The sequence below is a fragment of the Mus musculus genome, chromosome 19 (assembly GCF_000001635.26).
Source record: "Mus musculus strain C57BL/6J chromosome 19, GRCm38.p6 C57BL/6J".
Classification (NCBI taxonomy): Eukaryota; Metazoa; Chordata; class Mammalia; order Rodentia; family Muridae; genus Mus; species Mus musculus.
The window spans coordinates 56,990,486-57,016,079 of record NC_000085.6 but is presented as its reverse complement, the minus strand read 5'-3'; the positions used below and the strand labels follow the sequence as shown (position 1 = coordinate 57,016,079).

The 25,594-nt window shown below is 49.0% G+C and overlaps 1 protein-coding gene across 8 annotated transcripts in view; it reads left to right on the top strand.

The window, feature by feature from the left end:
• The window catches only part of Afap1l2 (actin filament associated protein 1-like 2), a 116,236-nt gene that overhangs the window by 12,510 nt on the left and 78,132 nt on the right, over positions 1-25,594 (top strand). For 2 of the 8 annotated variants that reach the window (NM_001177797.1, NM_146102.2), the window contains exon 1: positions 7,505-7,929. The exons of 1 other annotated variant lie outside the window; for it this stretch is intronic. In NM_001177797.1, the coding sequence (NP_001171268.1) occupies positions 7,914-7,929 (16 nt within the window). In that variant the 5' untranslated portion in view covers positions 7,505-7,913. Of the gene's footprint in view, positions 1-7,494; positions 7,930-13,776; positions 13,831-25,594 lie in introns of those variants that run through there. 5 more of the 8 variants (XM_006527024.3, XM_030250910.1, NM_001177796.1 and 2 more) reach the window with 5 other exon arrangements.

Here is a 25,594-nt window from a genome sequence, read left to right as displayed (position 1 = left end):
CCTCCATGAAATGTTAATGTCATATATATACATTGTATATGTATTTATGTACTGTGATATTTTATTACCTTCCCTCAAGATCCATTCTTTTAAAGACAGGATGTCACTATGTAGCCTCAGGCTGGCCTTGAAATCCCAGGTGCTGGGATTACAGACATGCAGGCCACAACAGCCCACTTCTGTTCTCCTGGAGACACAGTAGCTTTATGCAGAAGTCCACTGTTCACGCCTTCACTTAACAAAGGACCTGTAGGTACTTGCTAAGTGGTGGGCTGTGGTCACAGTGGAGAGCCTGGTATCAGGGACTCTAGAAAGTCTTCCTCTAATCAGAGCAGGAGACATGGACTTGACCAGGTTGGCATCCTTCCCAGGCATGGTGGAGCCTTAGAACCCTGGGTTTCTGTTCAGTACCATGGTCAGGAATGACTGGTACAGAGCCCGGCCTCTTTTCTGCTATTGCTGTTCATGTGCCTCTCGAAGCCCTTTTCCTACCTTGCGCATGAGTGTGTGAGCTAACTCATGAGCTATCTCAGCACTCTTACAAAGGACACATGCTGAGAGTCTGAGGGCAGACAGTGGAGAGCAGGGAGCAGCAGGCCTGCTAGGGAACCATCTTGGTGCAGGGTTGTTAAAACAATGCCTATTCTATACTCTCCAGCCCACTCTACCCAGTTTCTCTCTGCTCCTCCAAGGGGCTCCACTGTAAGAAGGGTTCACAATGGCCCATGTTTCCCCCCCCCCCTCGGATTTTAATAACACCTTGTTTTTGCAAGACTTGGGCTGCTTGGTAAAGAAGTGTTTTCCCACTTCCATTTCTGAACCCCTCAGTGACTTTAAAGGGCAAATGACTTGAAATTCTACCTCATTCCAGCATCTAGTCATGGGAGACAGAGATCTAAAGTGAGTTCACCCATGCAGGAGCCAGGTTCAGGTCTATATACTAGTCGAGTGGTGTTCTGAAATCCCACGGCAAGATACTTGGAAGCTTGGTCATGCTAACTGGAGGAGAGCTTGCTGGCCTGGCTTGGTATGCAGGCAGTCCCAAGAGGCCTGGGTGTGCCACACTGGGCTGGCAACAGGTACTGGGGGAAGTCCCTGCTGTGGAGAAGCAGATGAGTCAGTGTAAGGGCTCCAGGCTTGTGGCAGAACTGTGGGCCAACAACAGACTTATAAACCCAACTGCCGGAGTCTCTATGCAGTTTCTCTTCCCATGGCTCCAGAGCCTGTTTGGAGGAGCAACCCTAAAATAATGGCCTTTACTTTCTACCATTAAATGAGAAATGAATCTTGACTGAGCCTGTCATGAGTATCAAAGGCCTTTCCATCTTCAATCTCTTTAGAAGTGTTGGGGAGCTTTGAAGGAGAGGAAAGGCTGTGGCTAGGGGTCTGGAAGGGTTCGAGCCCTGGGGCTCTGCGGGCTGAGGAAGGCACTGCTCTGCCCATAAGGAAGCTTCCTGACATAAAGGAAGGATTCTTTTCTCCTTCCCTGTCTGGAGACTCCTAGTAATCTGGGCCACCGGGTCTGGTCTACCTGCTTTTCTGCCAGAGATTCGTATGGGAAAAGATGGTCTTAGTAATCATAAGAGGGAAGAGGAAGAGGAAGAGCAGGAGGAAGAGGAAGAGCAGGAGGAAGAGGAAGAGGTGGGAGGAGGAGGAGGAGGTGGGAGGAGAAGGTGGGAGGAGGAGGAGGGAGAGGAGAGGAAGGAGGGGGGGAGGAGGAAGGGGAGGGGGAGGGGGGAAGGAGGAGGGAGAGGAGACAAAAAGAAGGAGCAGGAGAGTGGCCACAGTGGTGGTGGCATCACATCTAGGAAGTGAATCCATGCTGGAACCCTGAACAGGAGCTGTGTAACTTTTAGGCTCTTGCACTTTTAAAGTCAGGTCTGTCATTGGTCCCAAGTTTCCAAACAGCCCTGAGTTTCTCAGAGTGTGAAAATCACAGCAGAGAATGGGAAGCCAGGAGCATAGAGGTGGGTGAAGCAACTGCTGGCAACAACAAAAGGGACAAACAAGACAACAGGAGAGAAAAGCCCCTGTTCATGCTGTGACCCTCTCTGGCTCCCAGCGCTGGGGGGGGGGGGGGGGGGGAGCACAACTGAGAGTTCAAGACTCCTGTTGACTACAGAGAGTAGCTGCGTGCTAGATGCGTCCTCCTGAGAAGAAAAGTGGGTGGTGGGTCAGTTCTCATCTCTTCTGGGACATGTGGGTGGCATCTCCAAGTCCGAAGTCCAGATTTACAAAAACAGAGAAGGAACAGATGGGCGAGGCCGGCCTGGTGGCTCCAGATAGAAGCTGTGTGCGGGATCAGGGTAGCAAACCTTGTGCTTCTGCACAGCTGTGTCTTTACAGCTTCAGGGAAGAAGGAGAGGACGCAGGACACTCAGCTACAGAGCTTGGGGCTGTGGTCCCTGGACCATATTGTAACCAGAGGAAATTTACTCATTCTTGGAGTTGTGACCCCTGTGCGGTGGAGTAGAAGTGTCCTCTGGCCACACTTCCCCAAATGACATCAGTAGCTCTGGGACTCCCCCTCTGCTGACTTCATGCAGATATCATAAGGGAATTAGTATACACCAAATGCCCCATTTATACACACGAAGTCATTATGAGAGTAGAGGTTGTTTTCTGAACTGAGGATTTTTAGAGGCACAGCTGGAAGACACTGCATTCACCGCAGTCTCTTGGTCAGCAACCTTCACCTCTGTTAGTCACGCCTGAGGGAAGGAGGAGGTTACATCACCCCGAGGGCCACAGGCCTGCACTGAATTGGTCTTTCTTTTCTCATGAAGTCACCAGCCATAGACCGTGACAGAACAGAACTCACGGGATGCTGGGAGTCCTGCCTCCAACTTCCCTGCTTCCTCCCCCTTTCTGTACCCTCCCTCTCTCTGTGAATCTATCTATCTGTCTGTCTATCTATCTATCTATTTATTTTAGAGTACTTTAGACATGCTAGCCAAGAGGTTTCATTTACTAAGTGTCTGCCACACATTTCTTACCTCAAACCCAGGCCTCAGTTTCTTCAAATGTAACACTGTAAGATGTTCCTAACAGTCTAATAGCAAGAATGCTGCTGCATTGACCACCAGACCCAGGAGATGTTCATTTTGTGTCATAATTAACTACAGAGCCCTGAATAAGGCATGTATGAGTTGTGAATCAGTGGTCATAGAGGTCAGAGGGTAGCCTGGGCTGTCTGTCCTAGCCTTCCACCTTGTTTGAGACTGGCTCTCTTTGTCCTTTGTCTCTTCCTGTGCTACATTGTCTGGCCCTCCAGATTCTGGGGACTCTCAGGTCGTGGCAGCCAATCTCACAGTGGGAGCACTGTGAATTCTCACAGTGGGAGCACTGTGAACTCTTACAGTGCTATGAGTTCCCATGTGTGTGCCTGAGCCTGCATTTCTGTGGGTTCTGAGCTCAGAACCTCAGACTTGAGCAGTGAGTGTCTTACTCACCGAACTGCATCCCCAGCCTAATGAAAACATTATTTTAAAAAAATAATAATAATAATTCATTCATTCTTCCCAGTCTTGGTTCAAATGCCACCTCCCCCCAAAAAACTTTTACATAACCAGACCTGCTACCTTCCTGTCTCACTCGATTGAACCAGCAAAGACATTTTGTGGGTTTTATATTTCCCTTATGTGAGAAAAAAAAAAAAAAACCCTAAATAACCATTCATTTATTGATTTTTTTTTTCTGTTAGTATATGAACTATCACCTCAAATTCAACACTCAGGTGCTGAGGGTGTGGTCCCAGCTGTGCAGCCAGTTGCTGACAGGTGATTGGACCATGAAAGTTCTGACCTAATCAGTGTATCACCCCTCACACCCATAGACTCATGACAGCATTCTTTAGAGGTGGGGGAGGGGAAGAGGTGGGCCTCCTTGGAGGAAGTAGGACCAAGTGCACGGGAAACACACATCTATCTTGTCCCTGACTCCTTCCTTGTGTCGCTGCTTTCCAGGCGCAGCAAGGACAGTGGCTGTCCCAGTACACTCTTCTACACTGATGTTTGCTTCACTGAAGGGCCCAGAAACAATGGAGCCAGCCTCCTGAACTATCATCGCTGAGTCCATGAGTCAAAGAAATCTTTGCCCCTCTTAAGTTGTTTCCTCGGGTATTTGTCACAGCTGTGGAAAACTATCACCTCATTCAACAGTAGGACTGGAGCGTTGCTGGGGGCCGTGTTCAACACAGCAGCCTCGAGGGCCTGGAGAGATGACTCAGTGGTTTAAAAGTGCCTGAGTTTGGGTCCTAGAACCACGTCAGGGGGCTCACAGGACCTGGAGATCAAAACCCTTGGTTCTGGCCTCTGGTGGCACATATATGGACCTGAACATGCACATAAACAAAATAATAAAATGTCTTTTTTAAATGTGAGGGATCAGCCTGCTTGAAAGGACCACAGAGGAGGACTGGGCCGAGGACAGGGTGAAGCTGGATGGAGGAGCAGGGACTGGTTAGGGGTGGAGGGCTTTTTAATCTTTTAGATTTTTTATGTGTATGTTTTACCTGCTTTACCTGCAGGTATGTCTGTGCATCATGTGCATGCCTGGTGCCTGCAGAAGCCAGAAGAGGGCATTGGATGCCCTGGAGTTGGAGGTACAGATGGCTGTGAGCTGCCATGTGGGTGCTGGGGTTGAAGCTGGCACTCTAAAGGAACAGCTAGTGCTCTTAATTGCTGAGCCACCTGTCTAACCCCAAGAGGGGTGGCTTCTGAGCGGCTGTGAAAGAATAAATAGAGATCAAGTTAAGAGACAGGGACAAGTCATGACTGTGACCCCCAGCCTGGGTCAGAGCTGTTGTCAGAAGCCTGCTGTAAGGTGACTGCCTGGCCCCTGCCCACCTCTGACGGTGAGCAAGTTACTTAAGTACTTAAGATTGACACTGAAACAGAGAGGCCTCCTGAATTGCCGTGCACATAATGAGGGTATGGTTTATAAAGCAACACCTTCCACTGGACACCCCCTCCTGGGCCCCTCAGTTAGAGAAGCCTCTTTGTGGTTGGGGAAAAACAAGCAAAACCCCAAACTCCTGACAATGTAGCACTTGGGAGGCAGAGGCGGGCGGATCAGGAGTTAAGGTGATCCTTAGCTACATAGTAAGTATAAGGCCAACCAGGTTACATGAGACTCTGTCTCAAATGCAAGACAAGACATCTTTGTTGCTAATAATTAGTTTAGGACTTACAATAACACTCCCTTACTTGTGATTTTATTTTTAACAGTTTTATTAAACTCTCTGCAATCTGAAGATATTGGATAGAAAATTCCAGAAATATGTAATTCACAGGTTCAAACAATCTTGCCATTCTGAGTAGCTCGATGAATTCCTGTGATCAGACTCTGTCCCGCTCAGGCCCTGTATTGTCCTCTCTCTTCACCATGTCCGTGGAGTATAAGCTTTTCTCTGTGGCTGGCTTGGTTAGCACACTAAATATCAATGGTGTTTGATATAGGATTCAGCACTGTTCTTGGTTCCAGGTGTCTGACAGAAACTCAGTGCCTTTCCTTTGTGAAAGTTACAAAGTTGCCAAGGGCAGAGAGGTTCAACAACACCCAGGAGACCACAGGGAGGGCTGGCTGCCTGGAGTTCCTCTTGGTAGTTCTGCCATTTCAGTTTTGTTCTGGAAAAGGGTTGTGAATTGCAGGTTTAGATCGACTTGAACTGCATTTTTAATATTTTGTATGTCTGGAGAGGATTCAGGGAAGCTATAACCAGTTTGGAGACAAGGAAGGGTTAATGAACTTGGCAAGACACGGACGAGAGCCTTGCTGGCCTAGAAGGGGGTGCCATGCTTTCTTGAAGGGCAGAAACAGGTGTCAGAGGATTTGGGGGAACAGCACTGCCCAGTTAATGTCACAGGAAAGCCTGAGGTAAAGGCTGTGAGGGAAGTAGGATTTGGAGTCAGGAAACCTGGGCTCTGCCTGGTTTGTGTCCTGACTCTGTAAAATTACACAAGTCTCACTTCTTTGTGTGCTCGTTTGTAGAGTGGAGACCCTTTAACCCTAGGGGTGTCAGCCAGGGCCAAGCTTTCTTCAGCCTTCAGTGTGAAGGTTAGCTCGGAAGCCCTGCTGAGTGGGGCCTGACCTGCTCACTCAGCTTCAGCAGGCAGGGCAGGAGTCTGGCCAAAAGTGACCAGTGACCACAGACTTGAGGCTTCTTTTCCAATACTGAGCATTTCAAAGAAAACCCAGGGCTCCACTGAGAGTAGTCTGGAACCACCACAGAACGGAGGGTGTGTGCCCTGCTGGGCCATTTGCAAGAGGAAGAAAGGGGTAGGAATGAGAACACTAAGGCAGAAACACAGCTGCTCGACTGTTTGAGGGCTACTGTACAGGAGGCCAGCGGAATACCTCTTCCTACCCTGATTCTCTTGGGAGATGCCCATTCTTGCTGCCAACTGTGTGTGTGTGTGTGTGTGTGTGTGTGTGTGTGTGTGTGTGTGTGTACTTGCATGTGTGTTCATGTGCATGTGGCATGTGGAGGTCTCTGACCTACACACATAAGACTTGGAAGTAGGCATCCCTAGGGCTCCTCCCATGTGACTTTGTCCACCCCCTTCCCCCTAAACTTGTTTATACTACAGGAGACAGACAGCGACCTGCTACCTCAGGGTGAATGGGCAAACTGAAAGGCTGGGGTTTTGCAGCCCTGAGCGAGGCTCCTGGCTGGCTAGGAGGGCTCTGTTCACGTGAGCTGCTGCTCTAACTAGGAAAAGTGTTTGTGCAGATCGCTGGGCGGAAGATCTGCAGAGATCAAAGCTGACTCTGCTGCTCCAAGGAAGCATGAAGGGGGCTCTCGGAAAACAACAAACCTTCCCTAAGTGTATATTCCGGGCCTTTGTCGAGAGTCCAAGCATGGTTTAAAAAGTGAAATCCGAAAGTTTAAAAGAAAACGTAGCCGGGCGTGGCGGCGCACGCCTTTAATCGCAGCACTTGGGAGGCAGAGGCAGGCGGATTTCTGAGTTCGAGGCCAGCCTGGTCTACAAAGTGAGTTCCAGGACAACCAGGGCTATACAGAGAAACCCTGTCTCGAAAAACCAAAAACAAACAAACAAAACAAACAAAAACCCCATAATCTTTGGAGAGGATTTAGGAATTTGGAAGGATTGGAGGGAATCAAAAGAAAAGGATTAAATGTGTTCCGAGGTGAAAATAACCTCGGACAGGTGCCATCTTTTCTTGAAGACCAGGCTTGCTGAGGAGGCTCCAGACACTGTAATCCTCCTCAGGAAAGCCTAGGCTAAGACGCCCATAAAATCTGGGCTCAGGCAGCAGGCTACAAGGAGGTCATTTCCTGTGCTCTAAAGTGTGCACGATGTACAGGTGCCAGGCAAGGTGGACTGAAAGCCGGCCCCCAGCGGCTTCTAAATTCAAGGAGCTAATCCAGGAGGGCCCAGGATGTGGGCGCACTGGCTTGATGGATCAAGCAGGAGGCGCTCTAGGTCCGTCTCCACCTCCCCGCTGGCCCTCAGTCTCCTCCTCCCGGCATTGGGTTCGCAGTCTCAACACTGGAGAAAACAGATCTTGGTGGAGACCTACGGGAGCTCGCTGTTCCCGGAGTCTTCCCCGGGCTTTGAGGACGTCCCAGGCTCTTTCTTTCGCGCCGCCGCCCTCGGGCCAACTTGGAGGAAGTGATCTGCGTTCGGGACGGGGAGCCCAGTGCGGGGTGCGTGAGGACCAGAGCGCTGATTGTCCTGACCGGCTGTGGAGATCCCTGGCGGGGTCCAGGGCGGCTCGGGTGGAGTCAGGATCGGAGGGCTAGGGGCGCGGCGGCCACTCCGGGAGGTCGGGCGGCGAGCGTGACTTCACTGGGAGGGGCCAGCGCTCAGCGGGGGCGCGGAGCCCAGCGCGGAGTCCAGCGCGGAGAACTCAGCGCGGAGCCGATAGCAGCGCACACCGTGCCCGGGATGGAGCGCTACAAAGGTGAGGGCGCAGGGCGCACCTACTTGCTCCGGGTATCCCGGACTCAGGTGTCCAGAACGGACAGTCTACGCCCAAGGGACCGCAGCCCTAGAGAGGGCGACCGAGGAGTCACGAACAGGGCGGTGGGCTTCTGGGCGTAGAATGCCGTCCGTGCTATTTGATACTCCTGGGCCCCTGGGGCAGAGGTCTCTGCTTGGAGGTCAAAGTGAGGCTTCTCACCTGTTGGAGAACCGAGGGTGTGTCCTGAGCCATCCCGTCACCCCCAGTTTCAGTTTGCCTTGGGGAAAAGATGTCTACAGTCGAGGGGGGCCCTAGTAAGGTCTCAACAGTAAGGGGCTGCTGGGGGCAAAGGGGCGAGTTGTAGGGCTCTTTCTATGGATGCTGCCTTGTTGAGGGGCTTCTTGCAGATTCCCGGAAAAGTCTTGTCCGGTAGCAGAAAAAACTCCTAATGTGGTGGGGTGGCGTGCTATTCTGTTCTTGACAAGGTCCGTCTCTCTACCACTTTGTAACCTGCCTCGCCATGCCCTTTGCGGATCCTGCACCCCAAAGCTGCGTGGGGGGGGTGTGAGTTAGGAGCCCAGTGGACTGCCCAGCAGGTGGAGCGCCCGTAGGCGTCCTGGCAGCTGAGCGAGCTTGGATTTGGCTCTGGCCAGGGATCTTGGCCAAACCATGGTGGGAGGGCCGGTCCGGATATGCCCGAAGGGTTTTGGAGCCCCAGGGCTGGAATCCAGAAACCTCAGATAGTAGGTCCTTTGAAAAGGGGGTTCAAGGTGCTGCCCCTGAGGCAGATGCGTCGGTGCGCCCCTACATGCCTCCCTCTGGGAAAAGGGTCTTGTACTCGCTCTTTTTAGGGGTTGTCTAAGTTAAGCCTGCAAGGGGAAATTCTGCCTCTGCACTTATTTTCCCATGGGAGGGTAATAAGGCAAACGCTCAGGTTGCCAAGGAATCTCGATCTCCCTCTATGGTTTCTTATTTATGGAACTCACATAAGGGAACTGTGCGGGCAGGCTTTAGTTTCCTAACGTAGTCTTTTTAGTGACTCACCTGTGAATGCAGGGTCAGGGCTCTGGAGTCAGCGGGGTAGGGGAGGAGCGCCAGGAGAAATCACTTAGCCTCTCTCCCCCGTCTATCCGGGAGGTCTTGTCTTAGTTCTGATGGAATCTGGTCAGTTTGTGAGGGAAAGGCTGAAGTTGCCCTCATGCAGTCTCGAATATTGGCGGCCACAGCCCCTCTCTTGGTAGAAGAGAGGCGGCTCTTGCTGCTCCCCACTTAGGGAGGGAACCTGGGGGCGAGGAGGGGGAGCCGATTGGGGCCTTGGGCGTCTCCTCACTGGAAATCCCGACTTCCAAGGTCGCTTCAGCTCCTTGGATTGTGACATTGAAGCAGATGTTGGCCCCAAATAGAAGATCCAAATTGCAAGCTTCTTTGCCCAAGCAGCAAACTGGTTCAAGTTAGAGACCAGGCAACAAGTGGGCAGCTGTGCATCTAGGATTTGTGAGCAGGTTTTTTTGGTGTAGTTTTTGAATTAGTTCTTTACTGGGTAAAATCTGCTTAGTTTATCTTTCTCTCCTGGGAGCTGAAAATCTCATTCTCTACTGGGATGAGTTAGGGACTTCCAGCTAACTGAAGGGAACTTGGTTTCAGGTCAGAGCGTTTGTGTTTTGGAAATAGATCTATGTCTTAGAGATCAATGTCTTAGAGATCAATGAGTGTGCTGACTTGAGAATTGCCTGGACTGTAAAAGAGAATACATGGGATGTTCTTCAGCTCCACTCTGGGGAAACAGGACTTCAAATCTCACTGATGTCATGCTGCTCATATCTGCTAATTTTTCTGGGAAGAGTGTGGGGACCCCCCCCCCCCCCCCGGCGAGTTTCAGTCTCAGTTCTCAGGAAAGGCAGATCAGTCATGTCTTGGGAACTCGCAATGAATGCTAACTCTTGTCTGTGCAAAACGAATGCTAAATGATAAACCAGGTTGCTCCTGCTTATCAGAGCCTGGGGCCTTTACATTTTTTGAAAGGTTTTGGGGTGTATCTCAGGGTTAGAGATCTTGCCTGGCATGTGCAAGACCCCAGGTTTGGTCTTCAGTGCACCCCCCCCCCCAGTATTTTAAAAGTAAAACTGAGTAGTTGCCAAATAAGTAGGTATGGTGGTTTAAATGATAAAGTTGAACAGAAAAACAAGATTTATCTGGGCTCTTGTAAAATTGATCAGAGAAAACTCTTATGGCATCTGACATAGTTTTAAATTTAAATACTTTCATATTCCCAATTTTAAGTTCTCTTCCCTACACAGGTAGACTTGCTCATTCTTGTCTTCAGAGAACAAAAGTGTTGTCTTTGACTTGAAAAGCTTAGAAAGCTGCTATGGTGGGACAATAAACTTTCCATGCCCGTGGCCTCTCTGTTACCCACTGCCCACCCTCCCCATGGCAGGTCATAGTTTTAGGTTCTGGGCTAACTGTCTTGAGGGAGCTGAAGGATGGATGAAATACCTAATATTGAAAAGCAGCCAAACTTTTCTCCCAGTCCTCTCCAACCCCCTTTGCTACAGCACCATGACTTTCTCAATCAAACCAAAGGGGTGTGGGGAATACATGTGTGTCCCTTCTCAGAGGGATGGAGCTTTTCTGAAAAAAAGTTATAAATGTTGGCAAAGTTGCTATGCCTTGCATGGGAATCTCTTTGGCATGGTATAAGCAAGAAGACCCCTACAAGTATCCAGGAGTCTGTGCCAAGTCCTACAGGGTGCCTTGAAAAGATTCCCATCCTTGAGTGTTTATATATTTATGACTCTCCTAAGAGCATCCTGTATCATTGTGTGTGAGCCCATTGGCTGACCTCATCCCATGCAGTCAAGGATCCTGGTTCCTATTGCTCTCCCAGCTGGTGAGTGGGTCCAGGGCCAAGTGACTGACCTACTATCTGTGGATTACACTTGGAGCATCACGCCAAAGCTTCCTGAAGTTGCATCACCCTTGGACCCTAACTGGCCCAGCTGAAATATACGGACTTCATTTTAGATGGGCGTAATGGCTTGTGGGGGAAATCCTTCTGTAGCCTTTGGGTTTCCATTCTGACCACCGCTTTTTGGGGTGGCTTTATGGTGCAGGGGGTCAAGGGGAGAACAGTGAGATTTTGTCCAGAAAACAATGTGGTCAGGGAAGGAATCTTGTCGGGTAATCTTAAGAGTTGTGGTCAGAGAAGGTCTAAAAAGAAAAGATAAATAATCAATAATTAAGGGAAATAAAGCCCATGGATAATTTAATCATGTCCCTTTAGGAATTCTTTCTCCGTGCCTAATTGCTCAGCCCTTTACCTGTTGCTGTCTGACCCTGTAGCGGCCGACTTAACCTCAGCTGTATGTGGAGCCATAAATGTGTGTGGCACAAGAAGACAGGCGAGCACCAGACATTCTCATTCAGACGTAGGTCAGGCACTGCAGCTTTCAAGGGCCTTCGGGTGACTCCAGCGTGACCCAAGATTGAGGGAGCATATTTACTTTAAAAAAAATGGAACGTCAAAATAGATAACTAGAGGGAGTAGGCTGAGGCTGGGAAGATGGCTCCGTTGGTGCTCGCCGGGCAAGCACAAGAACCTGAGTTCAAGACCCTAGCACCTGTGTAAAAAGCCAGCTATGACCGTGTGTGCTGGCTAGCCACTGTAGCCGAGTCAGCCAGGTCCAAATCCCCACGAGACAAATTTCTAATTCCTAAAACTGTAAGGTAGAGAGCAATTGGAGAGGATTACATGCCGTCGGCCCACATGCGTGCACATGCAAACATGCAAAGGAAAGTCCACTTCCTCCTCGGAAGAATCGCTTTTAGGGGTACCCAGTTCTGACGATGCTCGAGTCCTGGAAGTGATGTAGGATTTGCATATGGGGCACACTGTCTTCCCAACTGCTTTACCTCATCTCTAGACTACAGTGGGTGCAGTTGCTGTATTGTCGTGTTTAGGGAACAATGGCAAAGAAATCAGTACACATTTAATGTCCTTGCAACTGCACACCATCCATAACAGAGCCTTTCCATATGTCACCCCTCATATTGTGGATCTGCAGTTGGCCAACTCTGAGGCCACAGAACTTATGGCTGTGGAAAGCCAACCAGAATCCTCAACCTGAAAAACAAAAACAAAAACAAAAACAAAAAAACCCGCAAGCAAGACCGGAGTGAACTACTGTGCGTGCGCTCTCTCACTATTCCATTGCATCTTGGGATTATCTGCAGAAATCTGATGGGATTCACCTTTAGCTATTGTAGGCTTTGAACAGATGCGCGAGAACACTGTTTTAAAACAGTGTCGGAGTCTCCATGCCTCGCAGCCCCAGAGCTCTGAGTTTGCGCGTTGGACTTGACCCTGGGCACCGCTGACTTTGAAGCTCCCTGTGTGGGAGCCTGGCAGCGAAATGGTTGAAAGCAGAAAAAAAAAAAACATGGGAGAGGTCATGCTGGTGTTGAAGAGCAGGAGCCAGGGCTTCGCTTCGGGCCCTTCCTCTCTCCTGATGGGGTAAAAGCTCTGGGAACTGGGCTGCTTCCAGCACAATTAAAGGGCCAGGCTGGGCCAGAGAGCTTCAAAGCTGAGAAAGCCGTGCCAGTTCTCCTCCAAACCCCTTTAATGACAGGAAATGCTCCTATAAAGGAAATGCTCCCCTATCCTTCAGGGGGGAGGGAGACTCCTCCCAAGCTAGGGAGAAGGGCACTGTGGCTGCCACCAGAGGGGAAGGCACAGTGGCACGGAACACAGAAGCCAAGAAACCCAGTAACCTACATGCCGTGCCTCTGTGGGCTAGTCACTGAACTTACAGGTCTCAGTTCCCCTCCCCACCCCAGAAAACAACTGTCATGTGTCCCTTCTGTGGCCTCTCAACCACTGGCCTCGCTCCCTTCTTGGTGGTCACTGAGGACTCTCCAGCAGGAGAATGTGTTTGGAAAGAGAGTAGGGTGGGGGTGGGGGGATAGGATTGCCAGCAAAGGTCAGTTTAGGATTATGATTCTTATAAATAAAACTGATTTCCTGTGGAGAGATGGGGAGTCGCAGACTTAGTGGGAAAGAGAATGCTAGCAAGTATGGAAGGAATTCATTTTTTTGAAGGACTTGAATGTCACTGTGTCTCCAAAGATTGTTAAGGCCAGTGCCAGGGTCTGCAATAGGAGATGAATCAGACCCGTTTGAGAGCCGGGGCAACTGAGGCCAAAGAGGGCAAGCGACCGTTCATAGGGTCGGCGACAGGATATGGGAAGCTGAGTTTTTAAAAGGAGAATTCTTGCTGAAGAATTCATCTAGGAAAAAAAAATTCCTGGAAGTAATGTCCTGATCTTGTCAGGGTCTCTTTGCCAGGAAAGGGGTTCGCTACTGAGTTAAACTCCACCATCTTCAGGATCCAGCCCCGTGTCTGCCTTCCATATGCCACCATAGCTTCCCTGGTCCCTTACTACTTTAGATCTGACCTCATCAATACATGACATGCAGTAGACACGCAACAAATGTCCTGAATTAATGTTACTCGGTCTTATGATTATATGCAGATTTATTATACGTGCTAGGCTATACTCTGTCAAGATAGGGACTTTGTGTCTGCCTTCAGAGTGACCAGCCCTTGGCCTCTTACCAGGCTCATAGTAAGGACAAGTGAATGGCTCATGAGTGTCTCCTGTACAGAGCCCATGCCTTGTGCCCTGCTTCTCAAGAGCAGACCTGGTTCACAAAGGTAATGAGATGAAATCTTTGAGCTCACTTCCAGAAGTGAGGAAGGAAAAGCCCCCGGCTGCCCCTGGCTACCCCTGGCTGCCCCTGGCTACCCCCGGCTGCAGGGTCTTGAGCGCTTTCTCTGTCTGTTCCAGCACAGGGCTGTTGCTGTCTGGTGGTGCAGAGAAGAATCCTGCAGGTCTCTGCTTGTGAGTATGAGCCTGCCTGTGCCCTCTGCAGCAGCTTACCTGGCCTCCAGGCTCTCCTGGGTACAGACCTGGCTCAGCCTATGCCGTGGATGGAGGGGTTAGGGGGATGGATACCATGGAGCCAGGCTCCAGCCTGGGCATGTAGGGGCTGCAGCTTCTAATGTACCTTTTGCTACTAACATGCTGTGCGACCTTGGGCAAGTCAATTAATCTCTCTGGGCCTTGTTTCTGTATGAGTAAGCTACTGATCACTAACCCATTCCCAGGCACCCTAGTGAAATAACTCAGGAACCACTGGTAAATAATTCGGCAAGGGTGATGTCTCGTTCAGTCAGGGGAACAGACACCATCATGCCTGTGACGAGATTCTTCTGCTCTTGAGGTGTGTGGTGTGAGTCCTCGATTAATTGAGCCTCCAGCTGTGTGCATCCTTTGTAAAGTTTTAGAGTTAGGAGCACTCAGACAAAGTGCTTACTTCCCAAGGCGCTGTGTGCATCATCTATGCCGGCTGGAAAGACAGACAGGACTCGCTGGCTCAGCCTTGACGCTGGTCCCTCTGATTCTCTCAGATAGCTCTGTGAGTTGATGTAGGAGCTCTGAGCCCTTGGCTGATGTTCTGTCTGTGGGTTCTCATTTTCTCTCCAAGTAATCTACAAATTAACTAAGCCCAGACTCCACCAAGTGGAGGGTATGGAGAATAATGTACAGAAAGACTTGTGGAAGGAGCCGGCCTCACCCTGCATGCATTGCTCCAGGCTGGGGTACACAGCGTGGCACGGAACACTGGATATCAGAGATCTCCCTAGGTCCTAAGCGGGGGCGAGGTAACAGAAGATCTCTTCCCCTCACCTCCTTAAGGCCTCTGAGGTACTCCAGGCCACCTTTGAATTCACCAGTGACTCAGTTCTGTAGTTACCAGGGCTGCTCTAGGGATGGGGTGGTCCGAGATAGAACATGATACAATAGGTGTTACGGAATGGTAGAAATGGATTTGGTGGAGAGATCTGAGCTTACTGGGAATGTCAGCCCCAGCAGACTGCAACAAAGCCTTCTGCCTCAGGATTAAACCAAGGGAGTCGAGCCGGCTGTTAGCTGGAGATAGTATACAGCTGTACCACAGAAGGAATCCCATGGGGCAATGGGGCAAGCTACCAGAGAGGCGGCTTTTCCAAATCAAGCAACCAGCCATTCTAGTTTGCCTGAGATTTCTTGGTCTTGCCTCCTGGAAGGAAGCTAACTACCAGGAAACCCCTTACCCCAGGGAAAACTGAAGTGGGCTCACCCTCTTCTCAGACTTCAGCTCTGGTGGCTCTGAATCACTGCAGGAGAGGTGAGCGGTGTTTAGTTTCTATAGCAAGAAAGTGAAAGTCTGAGACTAAAAGTGGTTATAACTGTCTTCTGCTGGTTTGCAGGACACTGACAGAAAGGAGGCTCTGGAGCCTGCACCGTTCAGTTTGCTCACACAGCTTTCTAAAAAAAGGCCAGGCTGCCTACGGAGAAAGTGAATCAGTTCTGTAGTTACCAGGGCTGCTCTAGGGATGGGGTGGTCCGAGATAGAACATGATACAATAGGTGTTACGGAATGGTAGAAATGGCCAACCTTCTTATGTGATGGGGCAGCTCTGTGTACTACCCAGGTAACAAGGCAGGCTTGTTTTCCTCTGTGTATAAATTATAACTTGATAAAACTCCTTCTAGAAATACTCTGCAGGCCCGGGAGTGCCCTTACTTGTGGCCCACTGTCTGTCTTGGCGGTGCATCTCTCTATGATGTTTTCTGTTTACTTTGTTACAAATCAGCTTGCTACTCTTGTAAACAACATCACACCACCTGCCCCTTGCAGACCATGGGACGCCCTGTGAGACAGATAAGCTGAACACTTTGAGCCCTTATGGGCTTCGGTCAAAACTCCAGCAGTCTACTTGCTGGAGCTAGAGCAGGATTGCAGTTTGAAGCGAAAAAGGACTCAACATTGACTGCATCCTAAGAAATGGAGACTTCTAGAAAACACCCGGTGATGCAAATTTTCCCCTTGTTAGGAAATCAGTAGTTCTCCTAAATGCCAAACAGCAGGTGAGCCCAAGAGGATCCTGGGTAAGGAAGCCCTGGTCATCCACCCTGCATGCTGGGCTACTAGCCACATGTGGCTTCACCATGGTGACTGTGGCAATATGTCTGTAAGTCTTTGCACTGAGAAGGCTATTAAACTGGAATGGCCTGTCCAGGCTGCCCATGGTGCAGTCTTTGTTGACTTTCTGGCATTGGCAGTTCTGCTGGCAAGTAATAAACCAGGGTTTATTTGAAGGGGGGAGGAAGCCATGGCATGACAAAGTAGCAGGGCAGAGCCTGCTCGGTCCCAGATGATGTAAAGGATGGTCACCAGGCAGGGTGGAGCCTTGTGATGCAGGGGCTAAATGATTAGTCTTTACCATGCGTGTCTGGTTGTTTCCTTTTCTAAATCAATTGTGTTGGATTGGTCTGTCCTTTGGGGGCTGGGGGGTGGGGGGTGGTGGTGGTGAATTTCATTGGTTCTATGCCCTAGGCTGGCTGGGGCCAATTTTTGCCTCTTCATTAAGTATAATGTGTTGGACATCCATGAGACATCTATGCAGAGGACCGCGTGGACATGATCTGGAGAATTTCACACAGGCATCTCTTCTTAAACACTGGTGTGTATTCAAACCACCAGACACCCCCAAAGGCGGTTCTGGCCCACGCCCTGGCCATCCTAGCAGACTTAGACAACAGTCGGGAGAGTGCTTTCTGTTCCTTCCTGGGTTTGTTGTCAGGGTGGGGGGTGCAGTGACAGAGCAACAATTTTGAACCTATTTCTGGTGAGATTTCCCTTGAAGCAGAGTCAGGTCTGGCTCTGGCTTGTTCACTTGAGGAAGATCAAGTTTGGGGAAGCCCTGTAGTCCACATCCGGTTTGTACAAAGCCCGGAGGGTTACTGTGTATAAAGGGATGCCTGGGAGAACATGGGTAAGGAGTCTCCAGGTAGTGCTTCACCTGCCTGCTGGTTAGGGCCACATTCTCAGGGTTATCTGCTCGCACTGATGTAGTTTGGGTTCAGGGGACCGTCAGCCATCCTTCCTGCTAGACTAGCAAGCTGGCTTCTTGCCATTTCCTCCCCTCTTTCACCCCCTTTTGGTGTCCCCCCCACCCCAGTCCTTATACAACAGAATTTATTCATGTTAACTGTATTCAAGTTCCAGATGGGGGCAGAGAAAGAGACTGGTTTGAATGAGCTTATTGTTTGAAGGTTTCACTGGCTTCTTTTATTTAATACTCACAGTCCTAGAACATATTGAGCTGATTTACTGAATTTCAAATGTGGTCTTTTGGAAGGGATTCTGCTAGGACGCTTGGCATCCTAGGCTGCAGGGCCAGGAAATGTTGGGTGGCAAGCTTGCCTGGGGCATCTCAACTTCATCTTTACCGTCTTGGTCTTCCCTGTGGCAGATATTCTCAGCCAGAACCCCAGACTCTGTGCCCTGGAGACAGTCATTTCCCTGCAGTCCTTTAATCCCAGTTTTGTAGTTTTGTGGCATTCCCAACAGGTGTGTTTTTGAGAGAGAGAGAGAGAGCCCTCTGCTTAGTGTTCGTGTGTTAGTTTTACTGTCAACATGACACAGCCTGGAGTCAGACATAACCTCCATTGGGTTGTTTAGATCGGACTGGCCTGCGGCCCTGTCTGTGTCTTAGTTAATGATTGACAGGCAAGGGCCCAGCCCTTGGTGGGTGGCACCATCCCTAGGCCTTTGAGCCTGGGCTGTGTAAGAAATAGAGCTGAGAATCGACAAGTGAGGGAGATAGTGTCTAGTGCTTCTCTGTGGTTCTTGCCCTGACATCCCTCAGTGATGAACAGTGTGTGCAAATATAGGTTTAGGGTGCTCCAGGTGGGGTCTGTTAGGAGAAAACAGTTTTTGGCAGCTACCCCCTCTCTTCTCAACTTACATTTTCTTACTCTCCCCTCTGTACTGTCCCCCACTTCCTTTGCTCTTTTCCTTGAATAATTTTATTTAATAAATAATAATATAATAATAAATAAAAAAATAAAAGAGCTTTTTTTAAAAGTATTATTGTGAGAGAGGCAGAGACAGAGAAACACGCAGAGACACAGAGAGAGACAGAGTCACATGAGCAGATGGGGTAGACACATGCCACGATACATATATGGAGGTCAGAGGACAGCATTGTGGATTTGGGTCTTTCCTTCTACCTCCACGTGTGTCCCACCTGGAGATAGTACTTGGGTCGGCAGGCTTGCCCGGTGGGTACCTTTGCCTGCCTGAGCTGCTCTCTTGTATGCCAGCTTTATTCAGAAATGGAACTTGAGCAACTGAAACCAGAGAAGACCCAGAGAAGAGACAGCTCTCTACCTTCTGCCCTGAAATCTCTGGTAGCTACAGTCTCTCCTTTGGAGTAGCCATAGCTAGGGTTTCAGGTTTCTACAGAGAAAACTGACAACTACAGGCTGAGGCACCAGGGCTTAATCTCAGCATCTCTCTCTTGGGAAATGGAGGACAAAAGAAAAGGACACCAGCCCTTCTACTCTGGGAATATTCTACTTACTAAATGAACGAATTCCATCTAGTTTACCATGGGTTAGTGAATCATGACTAGAAGTGTCCTGTCCAAGCCCCTGCCTACCCCTACCCCTCCCTCCTCTTCCCCACATTAGTAGCAATGTGACCTGCAGGCCAGAGGACAGGGTAAGATTGCAGTCTCAGCCTGTGCACAGCTCCTCCCACCACCATCCCCCAGTGAGTGTCAGAGGGGGGAGTGGGCACGCGGCGGGGGAGGGGGAGCATGAGAACGCTGCATTGTTTGGATAAAAGCTCCAAACATGAAGGCTCAACAGAGACTAAAATAATTTTTCCCATTGACCTCCTGACTTCCCAGCAGGCAAGCGCCCATCTCTGTCACGTGATGCTGGTTTGGAGTGTGTAACTGTAAACACCACCAGGATCAGATCTCTGCGAGTTATGGGATCCAGGTGTCGCCTGGCTGCCGCCTAGCTGCTGCTCTCAAGAGAGGGGAGGGCGCTCTGTTCTCAGAGGGAGAATCTAAGCTGCTGCCTTGAAGTGGAGTCTTTCAGAGCATTTCCTTTCTCTGCACCATCCATTCTTACTTGCTGGTTTCACTGACAAAATGAACGATGTCTAATACTAGGTTCAGAGGATGTGGGGCTTGCTTCTCTGGTGCCAGGTGAGGCTGTGGAATGCCTGTGCTCAAAGCATACAGGAAGGTGGGAGAGGATAGCAGAAGCCCGCTTTCTCTGCTGGAGCCCATGGGTCCTGCTAATCGGAGCAAGGGTGTGGGTCAGTCCTGTTCACCCCGATGTGGACTTTGGTATTATATAACACCGGGCCTTTTGACCTCAAGAGGAAGCCCCAAGAATGTAGGTGGCCTTGGAGAAAGTTGATGACTTTCTTGTCCTTAGCAATAGGGGCTGTGAATCATCTCAGAGTGAAATGATGTAGGGATTGTGTTGGCAATGGGTTTGGAGGATGGAGAGATGTGGGAAGTCTGACCTGAGAAGGTCTAGCTGCCTCCTCCTCTCTTTGCAGCCCTACACATTTACAGATATCAGACATGTGTGTGTGTGTGCGTGCGTGCGTGCGTACACATGTTAGAAGAAGAGAGATGTCTGTCTCCCACTCCCCGTTTTCTTGAGCCATCTATCTAACACTCTGAAGTCCGAAGCTTGTTGGCCAGAAGGAGATGATTTTCCTAGGGAGGGAAGGCCGAAGTGGCTTGAAGGAGGGAGGGAAAGAATGTCGGGCGGCCTGGTGCTGACATCTTCATCCTTGGCTGCTGGGTGTCTACAGGTGCATTTCTTCCCTGGGTAGAGAAAAAGCAAAGATAATAACCTAGCTTAGAGCAGAATATTCTCTACAAGTGACTTTAAAAAAATTGTCATTATAGAGTGTGACAATGATTAATATTGAGGGGGAGCCAGTGGGCTAGCAGGGGTCCTGGTAGGTTCAGAGTAAGATTCCAGTGTGCCACTAATGACTTTATTCTGTATGTTTCTAACACAAGTACTCTTAGCAGTCAGGGAAGTGGCCAAGAACCGAAGCACAAAGGAAATCCTTCAGCTTCTTTTAGGGCAGTCTAGACTGTTCCATGAATATGTCTTAACCTCCATGGATATTCTTATCCCCAAGGGATCCACAGGAACCCTTGTCTTTCCCATACTTTTTGTCTATGGGTTTCTCAGAGACATAAACACATTATATTATATTATTGTCTTAGTTACTATAACTAGGTTACTTAGTTATAGTAACTTTCTTCTGGCACCTGATCACATATTCTTCCTGGGATAGAGAGGGTGCCTGTGGTAATTTTCCAATGGAAAGCAAGGAGATGTATTGGCTCCTGTACTGTACTAAAGACACACTTGGCCTCCTTGATACATGGAGTACTTCCTGTATGCCCAGCTTCTGTAGTCATTCCTGAGGCCACTCTGGGCTTTAGGCATACTAGATCCTGTGTAACCATCTATGGTGGACTTCTGTAAGCACTCGACTTGGCTGAAATGTCCTTCCCTCAGGACTGTCTGGCAAGCTCATTTATCCAAGTTCACTCAGCCTGGATGCTTTGACCTTGACTCCTCCCAACAAGCCTGTGTGCACACACAGTGCTCTTAGCCCTCAGTGTACCTTGCACAGTTCTCCACGGCCCTGGCCATTGTGTTAATGCTGTAACGGACAGTTTATATGTAACTCCTTGAGTGTTAAAGGTCTCATTCTTTGTGTCCCTAGCACCTTACTACACATGTCATGTATTTCGAGTGCTCAGAAAATATAGTTCAAGTGATCGAGAAAAGTTCTGTTGCCCTATGTTTTCTTCAAGTTGAGTTTCCCCAAGTTCGAATTTCCATTCACCTGTAAATAACCTTAGATGCTTAATAGACAGTTGGAAGAAAGGGAAGGGATTAGTTATAACACTGAAAACAGCAGTTCCCAACTGTGGGGCATGACCCCTTTGGGGGTTGAATGACTCGTTCATAGAGGTCACATGTCAGATACCCTGTATATCAGATATTAGGATTATAATTCATAGCAGTAGCAAAAGCATTTTTATGTAGTAGCAACAAAAAGAATTTTATGGATGGGGGTGACTGAAACATAGGGAAATATATTACAGGGTCACATGATTAGGAAGGTTGAGAACCGCTGATCTGAACTTTCAAGGGATTGGCATTTAGGATTTACAAGGAGTTCCTGCAATAGAAAGCATCTGAATAGGAATTTACAGGTACAGTGGCCACCAGAAACCTAACAAAGTATTTAAAGAGATGCTGAGATTCCTGTGGCCATTGCTGACAACCCAGCTGATACACTGCCCAGGAGGTTAGCAGTTACGCAAGGCCTGCCCAATGCCAAGTATTCATAGGGAATGACACTCCTCAGCCCTCGGGCCTGACTGAAGGAGCACTGGACCGTGTAGTAAAACAAGAAAACACTCAGGCATGTCTTGGTTGCATTGAATACAATATACATTTACTATATGACATAGAAATTGCCAGCTCTCCCAGGGGCGGAGTTGAGGATGATCTGCCCAGCATTATCTGTTTGGTCAGGAGGGGGAAACTGCCTCCCTGCAACTGGAGGGAGGGTCAGGAGAACTGGTGGGCACACAGGAAGGGTTCTGCAGTAGCAAAGCCGATGGGGCAGGTGACTGTGCGGCAACCCTGATGGCTCTTTAAGACTCGGTGCTGACTGAGAGCACAGACCTTTGACAGTAGCACTTCTAGCCATTAAAAAAATTCATGAAGCAGTGCACAGTAAGCAGAAGACATATCAAACGTGCCTATTTGAAAGGTCGTGGGGGCTGAGAAGAAGGGAAATTATATATCGTAGTCTACCCGTGCTACCAGAAGCTGACATATAATTCTAACTCAAAGCAGAATTAGGCAGAGGAGGGTAACATAAGACACTGAAGCAGTGAGCTGTAAGAGGGGAAGGGGGTCTTCTGCTCTGTGCCTGCCTCGTGAATTGCTGGCCTGTCCGAGGCCCTTTTCCCAGGAGGCTGTGATAAGAGATCATTCTTATACTAGGCCCTACAGTTCACATATAGCTGTCAGAGCTGTAGTGGGGGTCAGGGGGTGTCACCATCCCACATCATCACAGAGGGAGGACAGTCCTAACAACTTTCTCTCAGGCCTGGCATGGTCAGGCTTGCCTTTGATAGTTGCGTATCTTTCCATCATTATCAGCAGCCACCCTGAAAATGCCTTTTTCTTAGTCATCTTTGGGTCTGCATTACTAAGTACAGGTCATGGCCGACAGCCAGCATCCAAATGCTGTCAGATTGAATAGAAAGCAGTAGAGTCGGGTATTTCCAGACCTTGACTGGACATAAGGTCACTAGACTGTAATCCAGGGGCCCATTCTGCATCCTTCCATCTGACATATGTGAAACAGGCATATAAAATCAATATATTTAAATACTCCGATTCTGGGTCTGTCTGACCTGGATAAAGTTGACTACAGATTTTTTTTTTCTTTTAATGTTCCACAATCTCTGTTCCCACTTGAACTCAAAGTTGTTTTTCTGTATTTCTTTTTAACCTCTGAGATACAAAGGTATGTGTGCACAGAGGCATTTGGACCAGGACATGTGGTGCCCATTTGCTATACCCAATGCCGTGCTCTCCCCACACCAGAAGGCAGAGCCTGCACATACTGGGGCTGTTAATGTAGGCAAGAGAAAAGCTTATCCTCTGGGTGTGGCATGGTTAGTGGGCAGAAAAACCGACCTTCGTGTCAAGGCAGGGACTTGAGCTCAGGGTTTGCAGGAAACAGGAGCTTCCTCGAGGTCACCTTTGGTGATCTGTTTTCCTCTGTTCTCTCTCTGAGCTAGGGGTAGGTTACGTCTAGCTCATTCTTCTAGCTCCCATGCCTTTGACCTGGCACTGGCTGACAGAGCTCACTTTCCGCCCTGCATCTCTGGACCTGGATGCTACACTCATAACCACATTTTCTGAATCCTCGACAGTAAAGATCTTTTGTCTGTTTTTCCTAATCTTGTTTCTTGAAGTTCACATGTCCACCCCTCAAGGCCATGTCGGGCCTTTCTGAGTCAAAGGACCTGTGATGTCATCAGAACCTTATCAATGGCTTTGACACAGCTCCTTTCTTCCAAGGATTTCCAAGTGTTCATACAATAGACACTTTGGGGCTTTGCTGTGCAAAGCCTTGGGTCCTGCGGTAGCCAGGCATGTTGTTGGTGTATTGTAAACCAGCCAGCAGCTCTACAGGAGAGTTTCAAACGGTGATTGATATATATATATGTATATATATATATACACACACACATACATATTGATATATATGTATATATATGTATATATATATGTATATATACATACATAAATATATAATATGTTATATTTATATATATACACTATATATTTTATACACCTCATAAACCTTTACCTTATATACCTTACATATCATATAAGTATATATATGTATATATGCATATATATGTATGTGTGTATATATACATATATTTTTAAAATTAAAATAATTATTTTTTACTTAAAGTTAAAGAAAGCAGCACCAGAGGACTTTGTTGGTGTTGCTTCAGTGTCCATCACCAGCCAGCATGGTACATCAGCCAGCATGGCTGGAGACTCTCTGAGGAAGTGACAATTGAGTTGAGACTTGAGTTGGGAGGAGAATCTTTACAGACAGAGAGGCCCAGGCAGAAGGAACAAGTTCAGAAGCTCAAGGCTGTCATGTATGAGAATGGTGTGCGTTAGAAGAAGAGGGAGCAGAGAAAGCTTGGGCATGCTCGGGAGTCTGTGTCTCATTCTGAGAAACTTGACAGTGAGATTTAGCTTTGACCCACCTACCGCCTCCTCCAAATGGCTAGGCTACCACCAGATAGAGAACTTTGAAATCAAAACACCCCACTGGGAAAGCCAAGTACCCCAAAAGAATACACTTTGATACTTTCCAAAGAAGTCATTTTATCAAGGGAGGGTGGAAGAGAGCTAGGGAGAGGCACAGAGTAATGTTTGGTGGGTGGTAGGAAAACCAGACTGAAGACTGAGTCTGCTCTGCACTGTTGTGTTTATTTCTGGTGCCCTCTGGCTCTGCTCTCTGAACTGCCACCCTTGAGGAATGGGCTAGGAAAGGATGCAAGCTCATGGTGAAGAGGTGGTTGTCTGTATGAGGACTGCGTATCTTGTTGGTCCTTTATTGCCACCTCTCTTGGTTTTCCCCATCCATAGCAATCACTGTTCAACACCCGGTGAAAGAAACTATGTATAAAAATGTTTCAAACAGAGAAAACACTGCACATAAATAACAAAGGGGGCTATTGTAGCCTTATAGGACAGAATACATGCTAAGAGAAGACCATAGTGCCTTGGTAGCCATGGTAGCCAAAGCCAGTCCTCTCTTAACACAGCCTTAGTACGAAATAGCTATGGATGGTGGCAAACTCTCCTAGTCACAGATACCCAGGGGACGGTGGACTCTCTTTTGAGACTGGCTGATGATAGCATGGTTGGAAGGAGAGGTGCAGGGAGAGAGTCAGGTTGGTGATGAGCATCTCACCCCTGCAGACAGCAGAGCAACCATGCCTGCATCTCACCCCTGCAGACAGCAGAGCAACCATGCCTGCATCTCACCCCTGCAGACAGCAGAGCAACCATGCCTGCATCTCACCCCTGGAGACAGCAGAGCAACCATGCCTGCATCTCATCCCTGGAGACAGCAGAGCGCCCATGCCTGTGTCACCCGCCCGAAGCCTGAGCACCTTCGCTTGGCACAGTACAGAGGAGGAGAAAGTGCTTTGCAGCCATGAGAGCAGTGGCCATGGAGTGAGCATGCTCATTGGAATTTCAGACATCTTTGCTTGGGGTCACTGGGTATCAGCTGGGCCCTGCTTGACCACCCCCAGCTTCTGCTTCCTTGGTGTGACCATGGGTTGTCACTGAGCCCAGAGAACCATTGTGCCTCCTGGCTGCAGCTACTCCTACATGGTTGACTGAGGACACAGCCCCCTAGCTGCTCCCCACTCTGCAGCAGTGTCTCTGCCACAGGAAGAAACCCCTCCAAACTATTAGCCTTGACTCTCTTTATCTTTCTGCTCCACAGTGATGTAGCCTTCTGCTATCGAGCAAAGATCAAGATCTTGAGAAATGACTTAAAAGTTTAAGTGTGTCTTATTTCAAATGACAGTCCATCAAGGTCCTTCATGAACATCTCAGGGAGTCTTGTGACGGGCCTTCTTCCTATGGGGTGACCAGGACCTGAGGCTTGACTGTAGCTGCCCTACAGCTATTGCAGTACTGGAAGGTGTGTGCAAGCCTTACTTCATACACCTGACAGTGAGCATGCTCACTGACTCATCCTTGCCGCACCCCCTCCCCCCATAGTTTCTGCCTATTATCTTGCTTAATCCCTGGAGACTCCAGAGAGTCGGTGGGAAGATCTTGAAGTATCCCATAATACTCCTCTCTGTTTCACAAGGTCTCTGTATCGCGCAGGGTTGGCTAGGCAGAGTTCCCATTGGGAAAGCGTCTCGGAGCTTTTCGTTGGCATTCTTGGCATTGCGTTGCTCAGGGCGAAGTCTCCTGGAATGCAGGGCTCGCTGTCTGAACTCGGCTGGGCTAAGAATGCTAATAAAAGGCTTCCCTGAACTTTTCTATCAGGCCTTTCATCTTATTCCAAGCCAGCAAAATCAGACCTGGGCGTGGGGTGGGGAGGGAAGGCAAGGGTCCAGCAGTTAACATTGCT